General features: G+C 48.9%; 9 protein-coding genes across 9 annotated transcripts; 5 read left to right on the top strand and 4 right to left on the bottom strand.

Annotated features, from left to right (window-relative positions):
* Positions 1-119: 119 nt before the first annotated feature.
* Positions 120-6452, bottom strand: N7525_002601 (ATP-binding protein; the record flags this gene model as incomplete). Its single annotated transcript, XM_061212378.1, has 4 exons — positions 120-5176; positions 5236-5511; positions 5604-5943; positions 6006-6452. The coding sequence occupies 4 exons, from the start codon at positions 6450-6452 to the stop codon at positions 120-122; spliced, it is 6120 nt and encodes a 2039-aa protein (XP_061069399.1).
* A 2001-nt stretch (positions 6453-8453) lies between these two features.
* On the bottom strand, positions 8454-8654 carry N7525_002600 (uncharacterized protein; the record flags this gene model as incomplete). The annotated part of the gene is given in 2 exon segments (XM_061212377.1): positions 8454-8550; positions 8569-8654. 2 exon segments carry the CDS (start codon positions 8652-8654, stop codon positions 8454-8456), a joined length of 183 nt encoding a protein of 60 aa, XP_061069398.1.
* Positions 8655-10958: 2304 nt separating this feature from the next.
* N7525_002599 (uncharacterized protein) lies at positions 10959-11530 on the top strand (the record flags this gene model as incomplete). Its single annotated transcript, XM_061212376.1, has 2 exons — positions 10959-11206; positions 11278-11530. The coding sequence occupies 2 exons, from the start codon at positions 10959-10961 to the stop codon at positions 11528-11530; spliced, it is 501 nt and encodes a 166-aa protein (XP_061069397.1).
* Positions 11531-11961: 431 nt separating this feature from the next.
* N7525_002598 (uncharacterized protein) lies at positions 11962-13395 on the top strand (the record flags this gene model as incomplete). Its single annotated transcript, XM_002559797.2, has 1 exon — positions 11962-13395. The coding sequence occupies one exon, from the start codon at positions 11962-11964 to the stop codon at positions 13393-13395; it is 1434 nt and encodes a 477-aa protein (XP_002559843.2).
* Positions 13396-14379: 984 nt separating this feature from the next.
* Positions 14380-15832, top strand: N7525_002597 (acyl-CoA desaturase; the record flags this gene model as incomplete). Its single annotated transcript, XM_002559798.1, has 4 exons — positions 14380-14630; positions 14707-15127; positions 15178-15264; positions 15314-15832. 4 exons carry the CDS (start codon positions 14380-14382, stop codon positions 15830-15832), a joined length of 1278 nt encoding a protein of 425 aa, XP_002559844.1.
* A 598-nt stretch (positions 15833-16430) lies between these two features.
* Positions 16431-18245, bottom strand: N7525_002596 (cytochrome P450; the record flags this gene model as incomplete). Its single annotated transcript, XM_002559799.1, has 7 exons — positions 16431-16590; positions 16642-16805; positions 16859-16972; positions 17032-17325; positions 17380-17611; positions 17667-17973; positions 18035-18245. The coding sequence occupies 7 exons, from the start codon at positions 18243-18245 to the stop codon at positions 16431-16433; spliced, it is 1482 nt and encodes a 493-aa protein (XP_002559845.1).
* A 1331-nt stretch (positions 18246-19576) lies between these two features.
* On the top strand, positions 19577-20613 carry N7525_002595 (uncharacterized protein; the record flags this gene model as incomplete). Its single annotated transcript, XM_002559800.2, has 2 exons — positions 19577-19684; positions 19747-20613. The coding sequence occupies 2 exons, from the start codon at positions 19577-19579 to the stop codon at positions 20611-20613; spliced, it is 975 nt and encodes a 324-aa protein (XP_002559846.2).
* Positions 20614-21271: 658 nt separating this feature from the next.
* Positions 21272-22525, top strand: N7525_002594 (aldose epimerase family protein; the record flags this gene model as incomplete). Its single annotated transcript, XM_002559801.2, has 1 exon — positions 21272-22525. The coding sequence occupies one exon, from the start codon at positions 21272-21274 to the stop codon at positions 22523-22525; it is 1254 nt and encodes a 417-aa protein (XP_002559847.2).
* A 248-nt stretch (positions 22526-22773) lies between these two features.
* On the bottom strand, positions 22774-25123 carry N7525_002593 (uncharacterized protein; the record flags this gene model as incomplete). Its single annotated transcript, XM_061212375.1, has 6 exons — positions 22774-22933; positions 22997-23132; positions 23189-23329; positions 23389-23470; positions 23523-24282; positions 24333-25123. 6 exons carry the CDS (start codon positions 25121-25123, stop codon positions 22774-22776), a joined length of 2070 nt encoding a protein of 689 aa, XP_061069396.1.
* Positions 25124-25194: the final 71 nt, after the last annotated feature.

The following is a 25194-nucleotide window of genomic DNA, read 5'->3' as shown; positions in this document are numbered from 1 at the left end:
AAGCTATGGTGAATGGACAAGAAAAGTCTGTTAATCAAGAATGCGAGACTTTTACTAGCATACAGATACCATCAACCTTTTGGCAATCTCACTATAATCAAAGATATCGAAAGAAGTAGTTAAACAGGAATCACACGCCTCTTATCCAAACTCATTTTCTTCCAGTTCGGCGAAATCAAATCATCATTCGCTTCCGCGCGACCGTTCCCGAAATTATTGATCTTCCACTTCTCCATGCTCTCGGTCCCTTTCAGATCGTTTCCAAATGTCTTGAACAATTCCGAATTGAGTCTTTCATACTCCGAATAGTCCTTTGGCCAACCGCCCAGGCGTTCCACTGCAAGCTTGAGGAGATGCATGTGTTTTCGCACGTAACTAGCAGTCTCCTCTCCCTCGACGCCTGGTGAGCTGGCATCAGAACCTCCGGAACTCGACCACTCTACCGTGTCCAGAGGGGGGGTGGATGTGGGGTCCATCAAAACTCGGAGAGCATCCTCATGTAGCGCCGCGGCCTTCTTGTAGTAGCGGTAAGCTAGTTCGCGGCTGTCGTGACTTTCCTGATAGCCTTGAGCGACACTGGTGTACATTTGTGAAAGTAGCACGGTCATCTCGACGGTGCTGGGATGTCGCGGTCCGTGGACACGAGCACAGTTGTACATGAGGTCTTCGGCCAGGCGGATGGCAGACACATACTCGCCAATAAGGTAACGCGTAATGACGAGTCTGCGACCAAGGGGGAGCGTGTAATCATGCTCCTGTGATGAAGGGCCGTATCTCTGGCGACTTTCCCAGAGGAGAGTGAGGATCGACGCCAAAGTATGGTAATCCTTCTTTTCCTCGAAAATTCCAATCAGCTTGTTCATGTTCGCAGCGTCCACTTTGCTGAGGTCGATAGTCTTGCGACTGCAGTATCCCAGTAATGCCTTCACAATGGTTGCTGATACATCCAGCATGCGCTCTTTAACGGCCCGTTCTGGGCGTGGGTGAATATCTTGGCCAGAAATTGCCAGGCCAATCTGGAAAAGCACCTTGACGATGACTAAAGGGTCCTGGAAACCATGCTGAGCCCAAATGTATTTGAATGATGTAAGTGCCAGGTCACAGGCGGATTTATAGTCCCTCGACAGTAGCAGTTGATTTAGACGCTCGTAGCTGGCGATAGCAGCAGATCGGAAGAAATCGACAGATGAGTGCGTGCTAAAATGGGCCAAAAGGGCTCCGATGAACACCTTCGACTCGCTCGAATTGATCTTCAGCTTTTTACCCTCCCTGGAGACGAAAAAGTCGGTGAATCTGTCTTCCAGGTATGACGAAATGGTCGACCAGCGGTTCCTCGAGGAAAGTATAGTATGCAGGCGGCACACAGTACTCAACACACTCTGCATCGTGCTAGACGTGGAGCTCATTGCAGCGGTAAACTGCTCAAAGTAGAGATACTCGGCAGTAAGAGAGGCATGGATTTCGTCCACTGTGGTTGACAGCCCTCCCTGTTCCCGAAGACTGTACTCGAGCTGAGCTAAGAACACCAGGATGCGGCTCCGTCGTGAAGTCAAATCGAGCTTGATCAACTTCATGTTCTTGATCTCTCCAACGACAACCTGGCGGTAGATTTCCTCGGACAGATTGTTTGCATACTCAACGTGACCGAGTGCTGTGTAGCTAGATGCAATGGCCTGGGCGGCATCTACCAGTTGACCAGCCGAGGCCTCGCTTGACAGAATCTGAACAGTCGCCTCTTCGAGTAGACTCACTGCTTCGTGAGTTTGCTCCTGCTTGATGTATAGGGACACCAGCTCCTGTATTTGCGAAAGGGAGGAGGCATAGACAAATTCCTCCTTGGACCATCTCCTGATGCGCTCACGACGGATTGAGATCAACTGCTTTATCTGCTCCTTCGACTCGTGTGATACATGTTCAAGGGCATATTGCTCTTCATATATAGCATCTAGCGCGGCTTGAATTTCACCATAGTCGATCTGTACCTGATCCGAATGTGTGTTCAGAAGGCCTTGAAGAAGAAGGATGGCTTCAACCTCAAATTCCTTAGATTCCCGACAAATAAAGGCGAGTGTCTGTGTGGCCTGGATCGTTACCGAGGCATTTGCCCCGAAGGTAGCAGTGCATGCCTGGTGATATTGAGCAGTAACGTCGTGGATCGCCACGATCCCCGCTTGAGTCATACGCAGACAATAAACATAGCGCTCGTAGACCGCTTCCACGAATGCTTGCTGTTGCAGCTGCGGATTGATCTCTGTATGCAGCAGGCAATTGAACAAGGTCTCACAATATTGCAGCGCATCGGAGTAGTAGCCTTGGTGCACAAGTTCGGTTGACAGAATGACAAGAGGATCAAATGCGTCCGGATTGCATAAGTCCGAGTCCTTGTTTAGAATCTGGAAGATTTGTCGATAGTACTCAATACACGACGGGCGCGGACGTGTAAGTTCGGCCAACCTCCAAAGTGTCTTTAGCACCATCCAATGCTCTGCCCCAAAGCGCTGGCTATAGTCACTCAACACGGTTTGCAGGATGGAAACGAGCTTGTCTGTATGGGCTGTGTGCTCATAGAGTTGGATGAGGTCTCCTGTTACCTGACCCAACAATTGATCCCCAACTTCTCTCTCGTTCCGCAAGGCGTAATAAAGACGAAGACAGATATTTTCTTCCTTTGCCAGACGGTGCCGATAGCGATAGCAATATACCAGGCGCTGTGTGAGGCTAATACAATGATCCACATTCTCTGCCGGGAGCACCACATCAAAGACCGAGAGGGTAAACAGCCCTGGCCATACAACTTTGAGAACTTTCTTCAGTGCTTTGGTAGCGTGACGCCACCGGTGCTGTTGCCAATAAACTTGGATAAGTTTGTTGGTGGCAGCGATCGATAATTGGTGCGTTGTGGATGACTGAAGCACAGTCTCTTCGAGGATCCACTCAATGGTTGTATCCTCTTTTCCGATCGTGCCGCCTGTCTCTAGGATCTCCTGATAGACGGACTGGATATGTTGTTGGATTTCCTTGTGCAGAGCGCTCTGACTGTTGGTATGCTGCGCACAATAATTGAACACACTGAGTGCCAGCCAAGACACACCAACGGATTCCATGAGGCTCGCGGCTTCCACCAATTGCGACACCACGGCTTCAGAGCTTGACATTGTTTGTTTGTGCTCCTTCCAGAAGCTCAGGAAAACAGACGTTGCGTTGGTGATGTCTTCCCTCTGGTACACCAAAAAGCTGCAATATCCCAGGACAACCCGGATACTCTTCAAGAACCACTCATTTGAATGATGGAAGTGCCACTCTGTACTTGTTGCTTGCCAGAGGTCCACAAATATGTGCTCTGCTTGGGTCAAGTTGCCATTGGTCACATTTGTTTGAGCTTCGTTCAGAAGAGCCTCAAAGTCGAACGACTGCGAGATCGAAGCGTCATGCTCAAACAACGTCAGCTCGAGCGGGGAGCCACCTTCGATAGTCTGATGATGGCCATGGACCTCGATAACCAAGGACTCGTCGAGTGGGCGCTTGTCGGGCAGACGGTTTACTTCCAACCAGTCTTTGATTCCCTGTGCCTGCTGCAGTTCATGAAGTGACTCGTAATGCTGCAGGAGTTGGGTCATTCCTGAGACCACCATCTCGCTTGTGGAGCCATAGTGGTATTTATAGCACTCGATGACCAGCTTGAGAACCTTTTCTCGCCATCCCGTCACTTCGGTGATTGAACTTTGAGATTGATTGGCAGTTATGCCCAAGAAGTTCTGGGCCATTTGCATAGTAATGACATGTTGAGTTGAAAGAACCTGTTGGCAGGTCGTCGCGGCGTGGTAGAAAACTTGGACGGTGGCAGAGAATGCAGTATCCTGCAGTGAAAATTGTTTATGGAAGAGAGCTTGGCAGAGTAGCGCCTGCAGTGTCGCCGGATGAGTGGCGGGCAGCACTTGCTCGTAGAGATGAGTCTGGGTGTTATAAGATTGCACCAGCAGAGGCGTCGGTTTGTTGGTCCACGTGGCCATCTCCAGAATTAAGGCGGTTGGGCATTCGGGGAGGACTGGTCCAATCTCCTTGCCGGCAGTGGCGACTTCCTTATCAGTGGTGCAGCCAAATGCCTTTTGCACGTGGCTCACCCAGTAACGAAGGGCGAAGCCTAGTAGTCGGTGCCGTGCCAACAGGTCTAAGCTGGCTTGAGTGCCTAAGGGTGTCAACGAAGGTTCGCTTGCGCCGGTCACGTTCCGCTTGATATACAGCAGCAACCTCTGAGCCAAGTCAGCGTGGCTAATGACTGTCGAACTGCTTTTGGCGAGATTGTCCGCTACGGCATCGCGAATTTGGCCGTGCCGCAGGTAGACCATCTCGTTATGGCAGAATACAAGCGAAGCTGCATCTTTCAGGAAACGTAGAGGATTCTTCTCCTTTTCTCCGATGGTTCCCTTGTCCAACTGGACTGAGAGAAGATCAGACAGCTCGTGGACTGTTAGAGGACGGGCAATGATGACGAGCCAACTCAGAATCTTCTTCCCTTCTTCAGGGATCTTGGATTGGAGGCGATGGGAGACCATGTCTGTGATAGAACACTTCGACTTAATCAATTTATCGACAACCTTGGTCAGGGGTTGATGGTTGTGAGCGGCCTCATCACGGGCCTCTTTGGCGGCGAGCTTGGCCCACAAAAACGAGCCATTTGCAGCTTTAGCAATACGAGTAACCACAGTTTCTCGCTGAGCTTCAGCAATCTGATTGAATGCCTGATCTTGCGTAAAGACTCGCCTGGTCACCGCATCAACATCCTCTAAAGTCAGCTCTGGCGTGATATGCACCGCAGTATCAGTCACAGCGGCTGCCTGTTTGTCTGACGCAAGCACAATTAACTTCAGATTTGAAACATTCCTGGTTGCCCCTTTAAGTTGATTGAGAAGGGTCGCTTGACCAGAAACAGCTTCGTCTAACCCGTCCACTACCAGGACTAGCGGTCTGGCGTTTTTCAGATTAGATTGAAGTGCATCCCCTAGAGCTTTGAAGAGGATGTTCTCATAGGCATCGATGTCAACTGTCTTCTTGCAGATGTCGCATGCGTCCAAGAGAGTCTGATACAGCCGCACATTCCCGATACGCGCCGCAAACAGCTGAGAAAGAATGCATTTTGCAACCGCCCAATGGGTGGTGGTGGCAGGGATTCGTCGGTCTGTCACAACCACGTCTCGTTAGCAATTTTCCACTGCGAGGGTTGCGAGGCTGACTGACTGATAGGCACGAAAATTGGTTGATATCCCACGCCGCCAATTGGCTGCTGTAGGAAATCATTGATCACTGTTGCCAGTATAGACTTGCCCGATCCGGGATGGCCGATGATAGAAAGTGACTGCTGTTGAGATCTCAGAAACCGACCAAGATGTGGCTCCAGCCAAAGGCAAGTCGACTCCTCCCTCTCTTGCGCAAACTGCGCAGTGACACCGATGACATTCGCCAAGGCAGGGTCCTCAGGTTGAAGCCAGTCCTTGATTACTCTTATTCCATCAACTGTATAATCATCCATTGTTAGAGACTGCTCTGGGAAGCCACTGTGGGAGTGGGGCTTAAGCCGATTCCGAGAAACAGAGATGCACACTCACCTTTTTTGTCACTAAGGCCTTCCACCAGCAGCTGATGTTTCCACAAAAGTTCAGCAGCCAATTCACACCGTGAGCGTAAGCTCTCAATCGGTCCCGCGAATGTACTGTAAACTTCAACTGATGTGGATCCGGGAGTCAATCTCCCCGCCGACTTGTGGAAGTAAGTCGCAACACCGACCACCACAGTCACCAGGTCTGCTAGAGCCAAGATCAACTGATCTTTAACACCCTGGGAAACACTAAATAACTCCGCACGGTCGAGAAGATGCTCGAGGTCCGTTGAGAATCGGTAAAAGAACATAAACAGGTCAAGGAGAGCAGATGAGTTCTCTTCTCCCAGCTTTTGAGACATATCAGTACTCATTCCGACCAACTGACTGTACTCATATCGGTCGCACTTACCTCGAGCAGCCTCGCACAGTGAACATAAGCCAGCTGCGTGGCCATGTGGCTGTCTCCGGCAAATTGCTGGATCGCCGAGTCGAACGAATTCAGACGTTCGACGAATAACCGTGCCCAGATTAAGGCCTTGTCGTAGCTACTGCCTACAGGAGGTAGCTTTCTCATTCTTTCGGCACCGATCCACTCGACGAGTGTTTCATAATCGGTCGCGGTGACCTTCCAACGCACCACCTCATCGCCGATCGGATGTGCAAGTGAGTTTACCAAATCGGCTAAGATGGAGGATCCTTCGCCCTTTGGCTCTCCCGATGGACGTCGGTGAACCGCTGGATGGAAGACTGCATTTTCTTTGTCCTCAAAGGCATCGGGTGTCCACTTCCCATCGTAGAGCGGAATGGGGTGGTTTTCAAACGCGTGGTGAGCATGGGCTTGGAAGGAAGTGGCCATTCTTGCTTTATCCCGTCGGCAATATTAGGAAAAATGGTTATAAGATAGTCTTGACTGGTTGTAGAGGATTACCATTGATTAGTTGTGGTTGGTACATGGGGTATGCGTCGCTTTTATGTTGGCTCGGTACCGATGATGCCAGTGGAGCATGGGTAGAGCAGATTCGTCTTTCGTTGCAATCGCACGGTAGTATCCAAGGGTGGAAACCACATTTGATGCCTTCGACCTTCGCCCTCTATTATTGAGGTCGTGGACTAGATCATTTTGACGCAATATACAAGATGACCGTGATGGGCCATGGCACAAACAAAACTATACATACTACTTACTGTTAAACCAACGGCTGTCATAGTTCCACGATAAAGGTTCCACGAACCTTGGAACCTGGGGTAAGGGAGGTCTTGATCCCGTCCGGATTAACTGCATGCGGCACAATGTTTACTTCAAGTTGGAACCGCGTAGCAACTATGACCCATATTCCCCATAAATCCTTAATCCGATTAACCTTATTTGAGTTAAACCCATATTCTTCGGTCTTACCGTGCCCAGGTGACCACATATGATTACATCATCTACCTCAACCCTACGTACTATTCAGCCAGCCACTTCTCTTCAGTAGTTCACTACAGAATAGCACTAATCAGCCTGCTATATCATTTCTGTGTCCAAAAACGAAAAGCATTTCAGGATACCGTCATCCTATAGTAAATGCAGAGTTATCTCCAAAAATATGTAACCACAATTGGCAGTCCCGTGTCGTCCAAGACACCAAAGTTAATCTGATTCCTGACCAGTTCCCTGTTTCGGAATTTCTGCTACTCGTTAGTGGCACTAATGGAATAGGCGATTCCCTTGAAACCAATCTCTCTCCAGTTCCAATCATTATACTAGACGCATTTTCATCAGATTCTACGCTTGGAAAAGAGAACCTGTTTTGCGGGTTTAAACCCACCAGGTTAATGAATTCGATGCAGGTGTGCCGCCTGCTGATAACCACGCTAACGGCTCTCAGATATGTCAGATGTTTAATACAACAGCTCGGCCGGTGACAATAAGACAGGGATGATAGCTGCATGCGGAAAGATCCTAAACAACACATTTTAAAGCCTTTCAATCATAATTAAGACTCCTCAGGGCAGCTGGACCCGGTCCTGGATAATGTTTAGAACTCCAAGGTTAATTCTCTACCGGAACCACACGGTCCCGCACAACACACCCCCATCATAAAACCATAAAACAGGATATCTGAACCAAAGCGTGTCAATTCTTCTAGAACTAGCGATTTTTACAATGGTTAATCCTATGCCCAGTCACTCCGCATCTGCCAAAGCCCTTTTGGCTGGCTGATTGTGCTGAATATAGGCAATTCGCCCTGCGTATGTGAGACTTGCGCGTCACCTTCAACAGGCTGGTCTAGCTGCTGACCTAGTTATAGGCCCTCTTCAACCGTTAGGCCACCTTTGTAGGCTAGCTTACTACTTGACCAATTGCGTTTCTGCCGTTTCTTCTCGTTCGCTGCGCGTAGATTCGCATTTCCTTGTGCTAGTAGCGCGGTCTTGTGTAGCGAACGCGAGCAAGCTACCTTTCTTTTGCTTCTCGCACTACTTGTACCTGGAGTCAGCTATAGTTGTTCTTAATATCGACTGTCTTGAAACACTATCCAACTCTGTGTACACTTGAGTCCCTCACACCTCTAGGAACTATGAGCCTGATCCCTAGGACCAAGAGGGTGCCCAGGAACCATACTATATATCCCAGGGTGTTAGAGATATACAGGAAGCATACGGTGCCGTTCTGCTTTAAATTTAGTAAATTCTCGCCGGTATCATGATATTCGAAGAATTAGAGACGGGCAGGTATACCAGTTTCTTCCGTCCAGTGACGATCCAGGGCCAACCCCGTTTCTTTGGAAAGCGCATCGGCGACTTCGGCTTTGAATCCGAGTGTCATTCAAATGCTGGTGTTGCAAGCATGTCTGAATATTTCAATCAACTTACGAGACTACGCGATGGTTTTGTCTTTGACAGTATTCTGTAGAACCTTGGATTCCAAAAGTGTTTGCGATTGGCTCAAATCCCGGTGCTTCTTCATGAAAGTCCTAAAGGTAGGTACATACATTGCACCCAATTGCACACCGTAACCAGAAATGCTAACCTGTCCTATAAACCTTTCCAAATCGAATCGGTTGCCACCCCCAACCATATCGGCATATTTCGGGCCGATAATGAAGGGAAAAATGTGCCTCTGCCACAGATAAAATGCGTCCCCGCCCTATTGCCAGATTGTACTCCCAAGGTCAGCCGAGAGGTCCCCAAGTTGGCCAATTGGTCCAATACTCCCAGATACGAGTTGCGGTTGGAGAGAGTTATAATCCAGTTGCTCGAGGGTGGCAAGGGAGAAGAGGTTTTCGGGATACTGGCAAAGAATCAGAGTTTGAGGCGATCGATACCGGGGTCAGCGGGAGATGCTGTTCTTCTTCGTCGCTGGATCGATTCAAACGTCGTCTATAGCTTCGCCGCGTACCATCAGGTAAGGAAAGACGGACCTGTCCGGACTCTTGCAGGAGGAGTGCATCATCGGGAGAGAGTATTGTCCACGAGTCTTCCTCGTGGGTTGACAGACTGGGTTCTTCTGTACTTTCCGGGTGTTCTTCTTGGATGTCCTTTTGAATGTCTTTTGGATCTTCTTTGGATATCTTCTTAGATGAACACAAAGGGGTAAATAAAAACTGCCAAAGGTGGCTCCGTGTAGGTCCCAATTGGGGTGCTTTAAAACGGTGCTTTTAAAACGGGGTGAACAAATGTATGTTTGAGACACCGGAGCGGAATGTTCAATGTTAATATATATCTGCTGGATTTAGAATTGGAGCGATTAAGAGGTGAGAGTAATATAAACCGAGACAAATATGAGAGATGAAAGTGTTGAGGCTACAGAGGAGGTGAAAGATGGAGAAGAAGTGTAGTATGATATGAATCTATGGAGAGGAGGCTGTATAAATAGCCTCCGAGAATGACAAACATGACAAACCAGGCAAATGCTCAGTCTGCACAGAGACAAACGCATACCCTGCATGCATTGCATGTCAACACAACCACCCAGACTGAGCACCAAAAGACATCATAGAAAATATAAATCTATGTCAAAAAGATAAATCAACATGTTGCTTATCCATCCGAATTCTAGCTTCCTGCTGTTTAACGAAGAGCAACAATGACGCTTCGGTTAGACTCATTTGTTCGGACCCCGATTTATCCCTCTTCGAAGGAGACTTCTCAGAAGGCTGTCTGCGGCGTGGAGGTGTAGGGGGTTTTGCTCGGAGATCATCTGGATCGGCGAACCACTATAACAAGGCATTTGGGTGGACCCCATGTTCGATCCCTTCGCCCTATTCGGTAGACTCTGGTTCCTATAGTAAAAATCGGAGGAAGAGGGGTCAGCCATAGCTGATACAAAGTGATAAAGATTAAGATAAAATGATGTGAATATAGTTCAAAGATACTGTATACCACGATAGAGGTAATTCTCTAGGAAAAGAGACTCCGCTTAGTGCTTAAAGACAAATTCATATAGTGTTGGATTGTCAAAGGCGGGTTCATATAGAGGTGAAATTGTAATCCGGGTTTATATAGCGGTGTCTCGGCTTCTCGTATAGCGGCGATATGGTGATTCGGCTTTGCACAGCGGCGTCTTCCGATCGCTTCCTCGCTTAGCGGCGATGAAGAAAAGGTGAGATATAGCTTCTTACTATTCTCGGGAAAAAGAAAGAGATATAGCTTCTCGTGAGAGATAGTTATTCTCCAATAAAAGCTTAGTTCTTGATGAAACTAGCAAAGGGGAGAGAGGAAAAAGGGCCTCATAACCTGTTGAGGCTACGAGGCAAGAATATTGTTGGATAGCATAGCTCTGTGTAGATTTCCGGTAAGGTGCTAGCGGTGCTAGGGGTAGCGAGGCTAAATGCCTCCTACCCCTGCTGCTGAAGCTGATAAAGATGTGCTCGGAGAGAGCAAGGGCTCATGACCTGTTGAGGCTACGGAGGAGGTGAAAGATGGAGAAGAAGTGTGATATGATATGAATCTATAGAAAGGAGGCTGTATAAATAGCCTCCGAGAATGACAAACGTGACAAACCAGGCAAATTCTCAGTCTGTACAGAGACAAACGCATACCCTGCATGCATTGCATGTCAACAGAAAGTGAGAGAACTGTCAGGAGGACTTCAAGTCCACTTCCGACTATTATATCTGGAAAATACCTACTAAACCTAATTTGGAAGCTTCAGCCCTACCGATGTCAAAAAGGTCCACAGGTGATATGGGAGCAGTCCAACAGATCATTGACCTGATTAGGAAGGCAGACTCTGATCAGGGTCATTTCACTTAGTAGGAAGCCTGAAGCCTCTGATTCCCCCCGGTCTATCCCCTGTCCCATATTTTCTCTTTACTCTCCTCCACCCTTTGCCCACCATGAATGAGCCCTTGATCTTCACCACCCCTCAGAAAAATGCCAGATGCAAGTGCTGGCGGACAAAGGCATCGTCGAATCACACGACGGCCGCAAGGTAACCCTGGTTGAATACATGTACAAGTATTTCAATCTGGACACACAGCGGGGCTCCCTATCCGCCCTCCTCACCGCGAGCGACGGTTTGCCTTCCAGGAGCACTCTACTTATCGGCATTGGCCTAAGAAAGCTAATAAGCTTGCTGTCCTGGTCCTCGAACACGGCCCCGTGTGGTGGTGGAGCTGGTCATGTGGGGTACGTTGTGGATCCCGCGATCACCCAGATCTACCGGAGACGCTAACCATCTATGGACGCGTAACCATCAGGTCCCTCTGCGCGCAAGTCCCAAACACGCCGCCACTTGCCCCACAGCCCGCGCATCTTCAACAGCCGTGCTGTGCTAGCGAGGTCGGGGTGACTTCTACCGTGGTCGCCGGACAGCCCAACCTAGTGGCCGGCGCTCCGATAGTGTTACTATTCGCCGCTCTCTACAACCGCCCCCTAGTAGAAAATGAAACCGACGTCGTGTTAAATCAAAATGATTTTACGGACATAACGGACCTTCTACTTTATCTCTGAATTGCTCGTTATCTTTCCTTCTACCGAGATTGGATTGTTGTTCACGGACCATTATGAGGCGTTCTATGGACTGGATGTGAGCCTGGCCGAGAAATTAGGATTTTTGGCCAAGGACGGCGCGCTTGTCATTGCTGTTAATGATGTGAGGCCCGGCGATAGAGACCACCCCGCCCCCCCCCCCCACAACGCGCCTAGTTCTAGGAAGTCATTTTCGTGAATGGAGCAACTATTTTCACCTAAATTCCATCGACTTATGGGTTGAACAGTCACACAGAGGCCCCATATCCCCCTCCCGAGGTCATGGCCGTGGATGACGTCAACCACAAAATGTAAACCTGCTCCCGGGACACATCCCCGAGAAAAGCTGCGGTTTGTACTGCGCTGGTTTCCATGATATTCTGACATCTGTTTACGATCTAAGACACTTCATTATGCCAAACTCATACATTATTATCAAAGGAGCAACAGTGATCTCTGTAGAGCCATCGGAGGGGAAGCCCCTCTACAATTGGGACATTCTGATAGAAAACGACCGGATAAAGGCTGTAGGCCGAGACTTACCTTTGCCTGAAGGCAATTCGTCCATTATCGATGCAAAAAACTGCATTGTCACTCCAGGGTTCGTCGACGGCCACCATCACATGTGGCAGCACCTTCTACGCGGTATCACAGTTGATTGGTCTCTATTCGGTTATGCATGTCACCTAAGGAGTGTCTATGGGAGTTTGTACACTCCAGATGATGTCTACTTCGCCAACTATGCTGCTGCGTTGAGTCTGCTTAGCAATGGCGTCACAACCGTCCTGGATCACTGTCACGTTATAAACTCCCCCGCCCACGCCGATGCAGCAGTGAAGGGTTTGAAGGATGCCGCTATTCGAGGAACATTCTGCTATGGTTCATACCAGAACCCGAAAGAACCAGGAGATTTTGCGAGTACTGCGACAGACACGTTTGACCAAGCCGCACGAGTCGATGACGCTCTCCGTGTGCGCCAGGAATATTTCCCAACCAACGATCCCCACAGTTCCCTCCTCACTTTTGGTATTGCATTGAACGATCCACCGACAATATCCCGGGAACAAAACATCCGGGAACTGGATCTCGCGAGGAAGCTCGAAGCTAGGCTCACCACCGTACATGCTTCAGTGGTATCGCATGGGACCCCGAAGCCTGAAGTCGTCCAAAATTTTGTTGATGCAAAACTGATGGGACCAGACCTCGTATTCAGTCACGGAGGTTGGATGACAGATGACGAGCTGGCTGCGGTGCTGGATTCTGGGGCTGGCATTGTTGGGACGCCCGACACGGAGCTGCAAATGGGCATGGGATATCCCGTGGTATGGAAAGCCGCTGATATGGGCTGTCATGCGGGCCTTGGGCTGGATATTACTTCGAACCAAGGTAATGATTTCATGGCGCAGATGAGGTTGGCTCTTCAGGCGCAACGAGCTCGCGAGTATGATCATCGTACAGTCGGGAGGGATCTTCGCAGGAAGGCAGTAGACGCATTACGCATGGCAACGCTAGGAGGAGCGGAAGTTATGGACATGGGGTCATTGATTGGTTCGATCGCTCTTGGTAAAAAGGCTGACCTTGCGATCTTTCGTTGCGACGACATTGACACGGTGCCTGTTGTGGACCCTATCGCGACTGTAGTTTTCCATGCATCGCCAAAAAACATTGACACCGTTATCGTCGACGGAAAGATTGTGAAGCAGAACGGTCAGCTTATCGGTGTTGACTGGGAGTTCCTGCATGATCAGATGATACGCAGATCGCAGCGTCTGAGGGACGAAGCAGCCAAAGTTGATATGGAGAAGGCAGAATCGTTGTTCCGCTCCATATTCGAGAAGGTCATGTAAAAGGAACCTTGGAAAGGTGGTAGTTTGTGTGGACCTCCTAGTAATCGTGGCAAGCGCCCAACGCGCCTTCCCCCTTAGCAATTCATGTTGGAGTTAAGCACTGTTTACTGCATGTCCATATAAAACCCGGAAGGTACAAAGGATATAACACGGCGAAGGTGCGTTGGGGTGGCAGAGCACTATCTCAGCCTCACTGTGGATATTTCCGATTTAGGAAACGACGGACCAACATTGGAACCCTCCAACGTTGGAATACCTACCTAGGTAGGTAGGATTCAACGGACGCCCTTCTTACTAAAATAAAACAAATCGGGATTATTATGTCCCCCTTAGAAAAGTCTCATCCAACGTTCTTTCTCAATAGAAGTGACTATTTATATTATTTTCTTTCATCCCGTTGTACTCTTATAGCCTGATAGCCTAATGATAGCAAAGTCTACCCTTCAATCAGCCTCCGGCTATTTGATACACCTCATATTAAAACCGTTGAATAAAAATCGTGCTTTGACATTTCGTTCTAGGCTTTTCGTCGTACTTGGGCTTTGGCCCCAGGGGCCAGTTTAGTGGATCGGCCCGGGATCAGTGGCGAACCTGCGACTCTACTCTCAATTTCTGACGATTCAAGCACACCAATGGTTGTCATAAAAATAATCTCAACTAATAATAGATGTTAGAATGACGAATCGTAAAGATTTCGTGTTAATTCTAGGGTTGGGGACAGGGCCTGGAGGAACCCGCTCTGGGGTTCTGTGACATGCATTGCCTGACATTCCCAACGGTTCAACACTTTCTTGCTGGGAGCAACGCAACGGGCGATTGACTCGTTGGTACGAGATACCAAGAAATCCTTTTATGCTAAATAATGTTTCTGCATTTAGGATCCGCAATTTGGAAACACTTTCACCTTCTCAGAGGAATCAATTTCATCCTCGGGATTTCATAAACACTGGCAAGGCACCTCCGAGTTTCAAGCTCACGACCATAATGGCGAAATCTGAGCCAAGTAAAAAGCTGCATATCAGCGAAAAGCCCGTCACCTTCAGTAACTGGTACCAGCACGTTAACTGGGTCAACACAACCCTCATCCTAATTGTGCCCGTCGGTGGCGTCGTCGCTGCATTCTATACACAGCTTAGGGCGATCACAGCTACCTGGGCAATTCTCTACTACTTCTGGACCGGGCTGGGTATTACAGCTGGCTACCATCGTCTGTGGGCGCACAGATCTTATGAAGCGTAAGTCTGCCACTGTTCCCCCTACCCTCCCAGTTTGCTTCAACCCCAAGCACCAACTAACATCTGATATCTCTAGTGGCCTCCCAATTAGGATATTCCTCGCCTGTGTCGGTGGTGGTGCCGTCCAAGGCTCTATTCGGTGGTGGAGCAGTAAGCACAGGGCACACCACCGATGGACTGACACAGTCAAGGACCCATACAGCGTCATGAAGGGTCTTTGGTATTCACACTTTATGTGGATGGTTTTAAATCAAAACCCAAAGAACCGTGGCAGGACTGACATCTCCGACTTGAACGAAGACCCGGTGGTCGTCTGGCAGCACAAGCACTATGGATCTATCATCTTGGTTTTCGGGATGCTGTTCCCTATGCTCGTTGCTGGTCTGGGATGGGGTGACTGGAAGGCAGGTCTTGTGTATGCTGGAATTCTTCGATTTTCATTTGTGCAGCAAGCGACCTTTTGCGTCAATTCTCTCGCCCATTGGTTGGGTGAGCAGGTCAGTCATTGTCCATACCCTGTTCCTCTGTATTACCTAACATACGTTAGCCATTTGATGATAGGAACTCCCCTCGTGACCACGTCATTACTGCGCTAGTCACTCTCGGCGAAGGTTACCACAACTTCCACCACGAGGTAAGAAAGTTCCCTTGCATATATTTTGCATCCGCTAAATCCTGACTAGTTCCCCTCCGACTACCGCAACGCTATCGAATGGTGGCAATACGATCCCACAAAGTGGTCAATCTGGGTGTGGAAACAGTTCGGTCTGGCAACCAACCTCAAGCAGTTTCGAGCCAACGAAATCGAGAAGGGCCGTATTCAACAACTACAGAAGAAGCTCGACCAGAAGCGCGCGAGGCTTGATTGGGGCGTTCCTCTGGATCAGCTGCCTGTTGTCGACTGGGACGATTTCATTGCAGAAGCTCGGAATGGCAAGGCTCTAGTTGCCATTGCTGGTGTTGTTCACGACGTAAGCAGATTCATCATGGAACACCCTGGTGGTAAAACCCTCATTTCATCGGCCATTGGTAAGGATGCGACTGCTATGTTCAACGGTGGTGTCTATACTCATTCGAATGCCGCTCACAACCTTCTTTCCTCGATGCGAGTTGGAGTAATTCGCGGTGGTGGTGAGGTTGAGATTTGGCGTCACCGAAACAACCAGAAGTGTGAAGACTCTATACGAAAGGGTCTAGTATGATATGATCAGAGTGATAGGGGTATTACAATACTACTACGAGTTGTACCTAGTACTACTTACATTCAAACTGAACTCCAGTTAAGCCTCTAAAACTAGCCTACGGCATAGAAACCTCTGCCGATCGGGGGTAATCGGCACGTTGGGCGATTCCTACTGGCTTATCCACGTGGGACAACAACCAGGTCGAAATTATGGAGTTTTGCGATGTTCGGGAATTGAATCCCCAAGAGGATTTTAAAATTGAGGACAATTCTCCACAATATTTAGTGGCTCACTGGTGATGAAAATTGAGCGCTCTTTGGGAAATCCAATGTTGAATAGCTTCCAGTATCTCAATATAGGAAGACCGTAGATTTGACAGTGAGCCAACGTTGCTTAACCGACTCAATTTTAGTCATCCTCACACGACTCTAGCATGACTTCCTCGGTGGGCATCAAAAATGGTACCGATCATTTCGCTGCAAATAGACAGGAGATAATTGCCAGTATAATTTTTCGGGGCAACACAATCCATCATATGATCCGTGGTCCAGGTACATTAGGAACAAATATCCATTTGACTGACAAATCGACCAACCTGCCAACTCCGAGCTTCACATTATTCTTTCTTTGGTTTACATCGTAAGAGGAGGCCCGGACTAGCAAGGTGAACGGTAAAGCTGTCATGTTTTGAGTTGAGCTTCGAGCCCAGAGGAAGGCTGAAATCGAATCGCCGGAATAGAACCGCGATGGTCATTCGGATTTCAGCGAGGGCCAGACTTGACGCACTGTTAGTGATTAAGACCGACGAGAAGAGAATGGACGCTTACTTCTGCCCAACACATGACCGTGCACCCTTGGAAAATGGCGCAAGCCACTGATCGAGCTTCTCGTCTTCTCGGTTGAGCCAGCGTTCGGGAATGAAATCGTGCACATCAGGTCCCCAGAGACTCTCATCGAAATGTAAGTTGTAAGCCGACATACCAACGATAGTCTAGGTACGCTTTAGTAGGATAGACATAAATACAGTGCTGTAAGTGGACTTACTCCAGGGGGGATGTGCTTGTCATCAACAATGAGCGGCTTCCCAGCGGGTACAACCCGAGGCAGTCTTCCAGGGACAGGACATGCTAACCGAAGTGATTCCTTCACGCATGCACTCTATAAAGACCGTCAGCTCAGGAAAGGCTTCTATGGCATAACCCAGAAAAGAATCTTACCAGGTAGGGGAGCTGTTCTAATTCAAGTAAAATGGGCGTGGTGTCCATGGTTGGCATAGCCTTCTCCAGTTCTTCAGTAAGCTTGTTATTAATATCTGGGTTCGAGCAGATATAGTACAACGCATATGTGAGTGTTGTGCCACTTGTGTCCGAGCCAGCCACAAGCAACTCGGAAGCCATAGAAGCTTTGCGGTCATCGGAAAGATTTTCGAGACTGTCAAAGATGACAGGATGATCCATGCCTTCGCCTCCCTTGGTTTTGGTGTTGTAATGTTTCACGCAGTTCTTGGCCCACTTTCGCCATCAATTAGTCAATGATAGCCGCGCGAATCTTTCATATCCACTTACCTCTCCAATTTGTAGAAGTTTGCCAAGCTTCTTGTCAATGACAAGCAACAAGGACTGGGGCAAAGCAAACTTGATTCGGGAGATGATTGGGTGGAAGAGGAGCTCTGGTTGTCCAGTTGATGCGGCCTCAAAAATCTCAAGGAAATCTGCCTCGAAAGTGTTCTCGCAAGCTTCTATCATGTTCACATGTCTACCAAAAAGGAATTCGGTAATAAGCTCAACAGTCAAACACCTGTTTCAGAGGCCGTCAGTACCGGGGAAGAGGGATTCTCATTGTTATCTCTCACATGACGGCGTTATGTGCATCGAAGGGTTTGTCAATGCGTCGTAGTTTGGTCTCCAATCTTTCGATTTTTGATAACACGAGTGAACTCAACTGGTCAACTGATCGTTTGGAGAAGTATGGATTGAGAACGCGTCGCAAACCACGGTGCACATTGGGATCAGTTTCGGTGGTTAAGCTGTGGGGTATGCTGAGCGATTGATAGAAGGACCAAGGCTTGTAATAAGCTGTGCTCTGGCTGTAGATAGTCTTGTACAACTCTGGCTTCCGAATATGAAGCTCATTGGGAGCAATCCGGATATCACTGCTCTCTAAATGTCCACAAGTAAGATGATGGCTCTTAGGTGATCTTAGAGCAGAACCAAAACTCACTGTATTCGTCATGAAGCACATCCAGAGTCTCCTCAACGTACTTCCCAATGGAAGCACGATAAAGCCAATCAGTTGACAGTGCTGCTGCCTTGGGTCCAGGAATAAATGCCAAAGGATGAAACCACACGCGATATACACCGAGAGTCGTCAAGGTCACTAGTCCAAGCACGACTACCCCGCTTAACAACTGGAGCTCTATCCCTTCAGTCATCTTGCTAGGCTCCGATAATGGCAATATCTCTGAAGTCAATGTGGGAAGTTGTCCAAATGGACCTTTGATTTCCTGCTGCAACTTATAAATGGTTCGGAACTGGTTCGGTTTCTCGGACACTCAAGATTCCGAGACTAGTAAGGCTGCGGATAGTAAATACGGAGGCGGAATCTTGCGACAATTAATGTCTCACTGCGCATTAAAAGACAACTGCTTAGCGGCTGATGCATGTTACAGCTTCTCGGAATCGAACGTCATACATTATACCGGGAATTTCCCGGCTGCGTCGGACACCCAACTTGTCTGAAGTGCGATTGTATATAGGATACGGGCCAATGCTTCCGCTTAATCAGCGGATAGCCAGATTAGCGCTCTACTAGCGCCATGATATATATTGTGATTGGCTGCAACGGCCCGCATCGCTGGGGTTTAACTTTCAACGCGTTTCAGCCGGTGATGAGCAATACCGAACGCCGAACGCCAAAGTCGATCTTCAGGAAGATCAGGCTGATCGTGGGACTGAAAAAGGAAGGTGCGGGGCACCATACCCAGTTGCGTGACTCCCACCGACGGATTCCTTAAAGCATTGGTAGGAAACAGTCTGTCATTGTTTGCAAACATTGCTGTGGACCCGTAAGAACAACGGCTCCCGGTGATCGCTTGACCGCGGCTATTGACACATACACATAAGGTTTCATTTTCTATTTGGACAGGATGAGCCAGAGCTTGTAATACAACCCCAGTGCTGCGCCATAAAATCAAGAATGGATAGTAACCATTATAATACTACTTATAGTCATACTAAAATCCGAGCCTCTAAAGCTAGCTCCGGGTTCTTACTGGTATACTATACACGGATAGGCGAGGTTTACCGAAGAAGCAGACCTGCAATTTCTTGGAATTCCTAGGCCCCGGGGGTATTGTTAGTTGACAGATGCAAATCTACCGGGATCGGTCAGCCGTAACAGCCGGAGTTGACACATAACTCCGGCTTCCTTTTCTTGCACTGTACAGGGGTTGAGCCGAGTTCTCACAACCAACTTTTCCTCGATAGTCATGATAGTCGCTATGCGTTGGCATACTACCTAACTTTTCTTTTCTTCTGTCTCTCACTTCCGCGCTTCATCGCTCCCTCACTTGTCCTTCATCTCTCTTCCTCTGGGAACGTGTTGCATGACTGCCGAGCTCTTTCAGTGCGTGCATTCTTTCCTTCTCACATGCGAAACCTGATATTAATTTTGATCTTCAGTTCATGAAATTCTGGGCCCCTACTGGTTCCTGTGAGGAAAATGAGTCGCACGAGCGTCAGTACCAAAGATCCGAGGACAAAGATGGAAGGCAATTGCCATGTTTATCGCACATCAGAATCAAATAATGACAGCCGAAATCTTGACTTTGCTTTACGAAACGGACTAGCCGGTGGCGTCGCAGGCTGCGTTGTGAGCCTGACCATCTAAGCTACCAGCAGTACTAGTAGATTGCTAATACCCGAGTAATGCAGGCTAAAACTATTGTCGCCCCGTTAGAGAGGATCAGGATCCTCTTTCAGACCTCCCATTCCCATTTTACGCAATATTCGACCCACTGGAATGGGTTAATTAAGGCTGCTAGGCACATTCGAACATCATATGGTATATCAGCGCTTTTCAAAGGTCACTCGGCAAGCCTGGTGCGGGTCTTCCCATACGCCGGTATCAACTTTCTCGCATACGAACAATTCCGAGTAGCAATTATTGTATCGGGAGCTCCGAAGAAGGAAGCACCATGGCGTCGATTTCTGTGTGGAAGTATGGCCGGTGCGACCGCGACCTTGGTAACATATCCACTTGAGTTGATCCGTACACGTCTTGCCTTCGAAACAGTCCAAAAGAATCCCTCTTCCTGGATTGGTATTTCTCGGAAAATCTACTTGGAGGGAGGAGGTAGTGGGAGCTTCTCAAATCTGTATCGAGGAATCGCCCCGACTATGCTAGGCATACCCCCGTATGCTGGCACATCATTCCTCACCCATGATCTACTTAGGGACTGGCTTCGCACACCTGCCCTTGCACCTTATACTCTAGAAGCACAAGCACAATCTTCCACTCGACTGACTGCAGTTGCGCAGCTTTCCTGTGGAGCAGTCGCTGGCATAGTCGCTCAAACTATGTCTTACCCGATTGATATCATTCGGCGCCGAATGCAAGTGGAAAGTGTGGGTGATACCAAATCGAGCATTTTGAAGACAGCCCGACGTATCTTTCTGGAGAGAGGAGTGAGAGGATTTTATGTTGGGCTGACTATTGGATATGTGAAAATGGCTCCCATGGTGGCGACAAGCTTCTATGTATATGATCGGATGAAGCGACTTTTGGGCCTTATTGAGTAGCCACTTTTTTGTTTCCCTTTTCTCTATTCCAAGGTTGATAGTGTCGTTGCTGGCTTAATCTTGGAACCTTCGAAGGGTCCACGGTTACCGAAGGAACTAACCCAAGTTGGAAAGATCTACCTCTCCACCCGTGGACGGACTGGAGGAGGCTGACTAAGAACCAGGGCGGTGAACAACGTCGAACCCCACCGGAGTTTTGCCATTCACGTGGACTCAATCGAAGAAGTGTCGGTTCCGTGCCGTCAGTGGCAGAACGCCTCTTGAGCTTGACTGGACGGGCCTTTTAATTCAGTTAATTTACATTCGAAGGAATTGGGGCTTGGATCTTTCCCCTCATTTACCCGCGTCCGCTTTGTCCCCAACAGTCCAATGATTGACCAGCCTGTCAATCACACCACCTGCATTCGGATAAATCTTGGTCTTACCAGAACCTTTACCCCGGTTTCCGTCCATGTCCCCGCCCCCTAGCGTCAAAGCCATGCGGACGTAGTTTAGCGCAAATTCGGGAATGTTTATCGATCCAAACGGAGCTTCTTATAAAATGCCTGTACCCCTCCGTTGGCTCCGTTCATTAGTTTGCCCTGCCCGGATCACCCTTCGTTTTCTTCTCTTCTTCTGTATTTTGTTTCTCTCAGTCGCAACTCTCCTGGGAGTCAAAATGCATTTCAAATCTTACGTGACAGCCGCCCTATACGGGCTGCCTGCCTTGGCCAATGCTGTGCCGTCTCCGTCTCACTCCCAGGCTGCTCCCTCGCCGTCTGCTGCTGGCTCAGATGCCGATCACTTCAAGAGCTATACGATCAAGGCAGAAAACATCACTGCCAAGCTGATTCCTTACGGCGCGCGTCTCACCTCCTTGCTAGTTCCAGATCGCGACGGCAACATCCAAGATGTGGTCGTTGGATACGACGACCCCAAGGAATATCTGCATGATAGCCAGACCAACCGTACGTTCTTCGGCGCAGTTGTCGGTCGTTATGCCAACCGTATCAAGAACGGTACTTTCACCATCGATGACAACGAGTATCACGTTCCTGAAAATGAGAATGATGGCGCGGACACTCTCCACGGTGGCTTCACTGGATACGATATGCGCAACTGGACAGTCACTTCCCACAGCGATTCCTCCATCACCTTCACCCTGCTCGATCAAGGCTTTGAGAAATTCCCAGGAGACGTCGTTACCCATGCTACTTTCAGCGTGTCTACCGAGAAGACTCAATCCAACCCCAAGGGACTTCCCCAGTTGACCGCAAAGCTGGTGGCTCTCTCTCTTACCGAGAAGACCCCCATCATGCTGTCTAACCACATCTACTGGAACCTGAACGCGTTCAAAGAATCCAACGTGTTGAAGGACACCACCTTGCAGCTTCCCCTCTCGCAGCGCTTCATCGGTGGAGACAGCATCTTAATCCCGAATGGGACTATCCACGACGTTGAGAACACCTACCAAGGAGCTCTGGACTTCACCAGCCCCAAACTCATTGGAAAGGACATCGAGAAGACCTACGACCTCTGCGGCGCCGGCTGCACAGGCTACGATACATGCTTCCTCGTCGATCGGCCCTCGACATACGCGTCGGACTCGATGGCTACAGTCCTGAGCGCCGAATCCAGCTCCACCGGTATCACCCTCGACGTCGCTACCAACCAGGCTGCGCTGCAGATCTACACCTGCAGCGGACAGAACGGCTCCATCGCCACTAAGAAGTCGCAGGCGAAGCGCAACGAGGCTAACGGTGGTGACGCCGGTGCTACTCACGTCAACAAGTACGGATGCTTCGTTATCGAGACCGAGGACTGGATCGATGGTATCAACAACCCTGAGTGGGGCCGTCTCCCCTACCAGGTCTTCGGCCCTGATGATGGGCCAGCCGTTAACTGGGCTACTTACCAGTTTGGCACTATCTAGATTTCATAATTATACGTACAGTGCGCTATCTACCTAGCCCTGGTATTTACATCGAATTAATAATTATCCATGTGTGGACTTTTACGCGCAGTGCGTATCTTGGAATTCGCTGCCTCAAATCTGTACGGAGCTACCTGTGGCCAATTCAATAGGACATATAGCGCCATACTGCAAACAGATCTACGTTGGATCAGCTGTACATGCAAATTCACTCAGCTCGAGCTGTGCGACATCTATTCAATAGACATCTATAACTTGGACAATATACCACGCCCATTATCCCCACTCCCCTTCACAATCTCATCCTCCCAATAATTCGGATTGAATGTAATCCGATTTAGCGGATTCAACCGATGAGCCCGGTTAAATAGATCCTCGTAAACACGGCCATCGTACCGGCCCAGTGCACTAGACTCGTGTCAGCTACGGCTAATTCTGCATCAGATCATCACAATCGACTTAATCACTCACCTGTCCAATAAGTAATCAGGAATCATCCATGAATCAACCAGTGTTACGGCGTGTGGTCGTATACGCGCCATCAGGTCCTGGACTCGACTCGCTAGGGAATCCAGATCTGTCTGGGAGACGGCGTTGGTGCGGAGGACTGGATTGTCCGTTAGTTTGTGTGGATGATTGGTGAGTCTGTTGCTGCTGGCTTACATTCGAAGCTTTCGTTCTCCATGCTGTATAGTGCGAATAAGCGGTAACAGTCCCATAGGACATTTTTGGTGGGTGCAGAGAGGGTTTTGTCGTTTGAGAGGGCGTCGAAGAAGGTCGCTACGATGATCGATTCGGATTGTGCTGAGTTTGTCTTCGGTCAGTCACTGTATAATGATATCTCCTGTCATGATTTGGCTTACCTCGACTTAGTTTGTGAAGCTGGATGAGAAGACTATTCCAGTTCCGCTTTTTGATCACTCTCTGTTCGTATGCATCGTATGCCTGTCGGTTATTAGTTTCAAGTGTTCGACCGTATGAGTTTTGTAGAACTTGCCATGGCAGTAGCTCTCAGCTCAAAGCTCTTAACAATGTCCAAATCACTGTTCAGGATATCGTAAGTCCGCTTTTCTGATTCTGGACGGCGCTTGTTGCGAATAAACTCTTTGAATCGAGCATCAGTCTCATCAATCCCAGGGGTATCAGGCGACCCGACAGCAGCAGTCATCTTCTTAATCACATACGCCGCAACTTGCTGCGTAATCATCCAATTATCACCCTCAACAGTTGGCTTGGAGAGGTAGTCATTATTAACCTGGATCAACCCACTCCCGCCACCAAACCCATGCCCACCCATCGCACGTCGACACGTCTCAATTCCATCCGCGGCGAAAATGGTACACAGGCTCTTCAATCCGGAGGACATGCTGTGCATATGAGCTAAAGAATTGAAATTGCCCTCCTCGATATCCTGTCGTGCGTTTTTGTATACTGTCTGCATCGCAAGACCTGTGTAGTGAAGTGCAAACGTCGTGGCAAGGAGAGGCAGGATCCGAATTTGGACAGTCGGATAGTCCAAAACAGACATCTCCGGTCCCGTCTTGTCGCCATCTCGGTCTTGGAACTGCCGTCGCACACTGCTGTACCGCACTGCAACGGTGACTGCCCGTGCAAGGACGAGTCTAGCGCGGTGCACCATGTTCGACCGCACATAGGTCAGTGATCCATAGACCAGAGCTGGCTTCTCTGGCTTGGTATAAATTCCTGTGTTAAGGTCGACCTTCGAGTATCGTGATAACATGGCGGAGTGTGGAATTCTAGCATATTATTAGTGAAGAGAATTGTAGGGTATAGCCGAGAAACAAACCTGAACTGGTCAAATAGCATATAGGCATTGTCCATAGTAATATAGCCATATTTCGGGCCAATATCTCCAACAACAATCCCATTCAAGGGTTGATGTGTCTTCATATCCCGAACTTGCACAATAAACGGATGAGGACCATGCGAAACATATTGATCCGGCGAGCTAGGATCCGGGAGAAGCAATTGCGCAACCACAATAGCATGGTTAGCTAAACGACCCAAGCTGCCATTCCACCATTTGCTCGCCGTGAGAGTCGGGCTATGCAGCACGAACTCCTTGGTCCGGTTATCCCAACGCGCCTCAAGCTCCAAGCCACGAACATTACTCCCGTGTCCCAGTTCCGTCTGTGCATATGCACCGATGATTTTCCATAACTCGATCAAGGGCAGCCAGTGCGCCTGCTGTTCTTCACTGGCTTGTTCGCGGATGGTCGTGATGAACATCTCCATGTGCAGGAAGTAAGGTGACACGTCGTCGACCAGGTACTCGGCCATCTGGTATTCGAGATGGCTCCATTTGTGTGTGTCTTTCATTTGGCGTAATAGTTTTGCGCGCGCAACTCCTAGCTTGAACCTTTCCGGTCTGGAGAGGTTTTGTTGTTGGTCTTTGGAGAAAAGTGGCTCCTGTTGTATTATGGGCAGGATGCGAGCTTGTCGTACCAAAAACCCGTCTGAGCCCAACAAATGCTGGCCTAGCTCTTCGGTTGCGATGTTGGATTTTTGACGTTCGCGGGCTAGTGTTGTTGGTCCATCTGGTTGGCTTGGACGAAGATTATCCGTGAAATCAGGCATTTTTGAATCCTTTGACTCTAGGGGTTCTGTAGCTCAATCACAGATCTATAATCCTCGACTTTATTCATAGA

This window comes from Penicillium rubens (genome assembly GCF_028828025.1).
Source record: "Penicillium rubens strain IBT 27055 chromosome Unknown utg000002l_segment0_segment0, whole genome shotgun sequence".
NCBI classification, from domain to species: domain Eukaryota; kingdom Fungi; phylum Ascomycota; class Eurotiomycetes; order Eurotiales; family Aspergillaceae; genus Penicillium; species Penicillium rubens.
The sequence above is the reverse complement of the archived record's forward strand: the minus strand, read 5'-3'. Positions and strand labels throughout refer to the sequence as shown.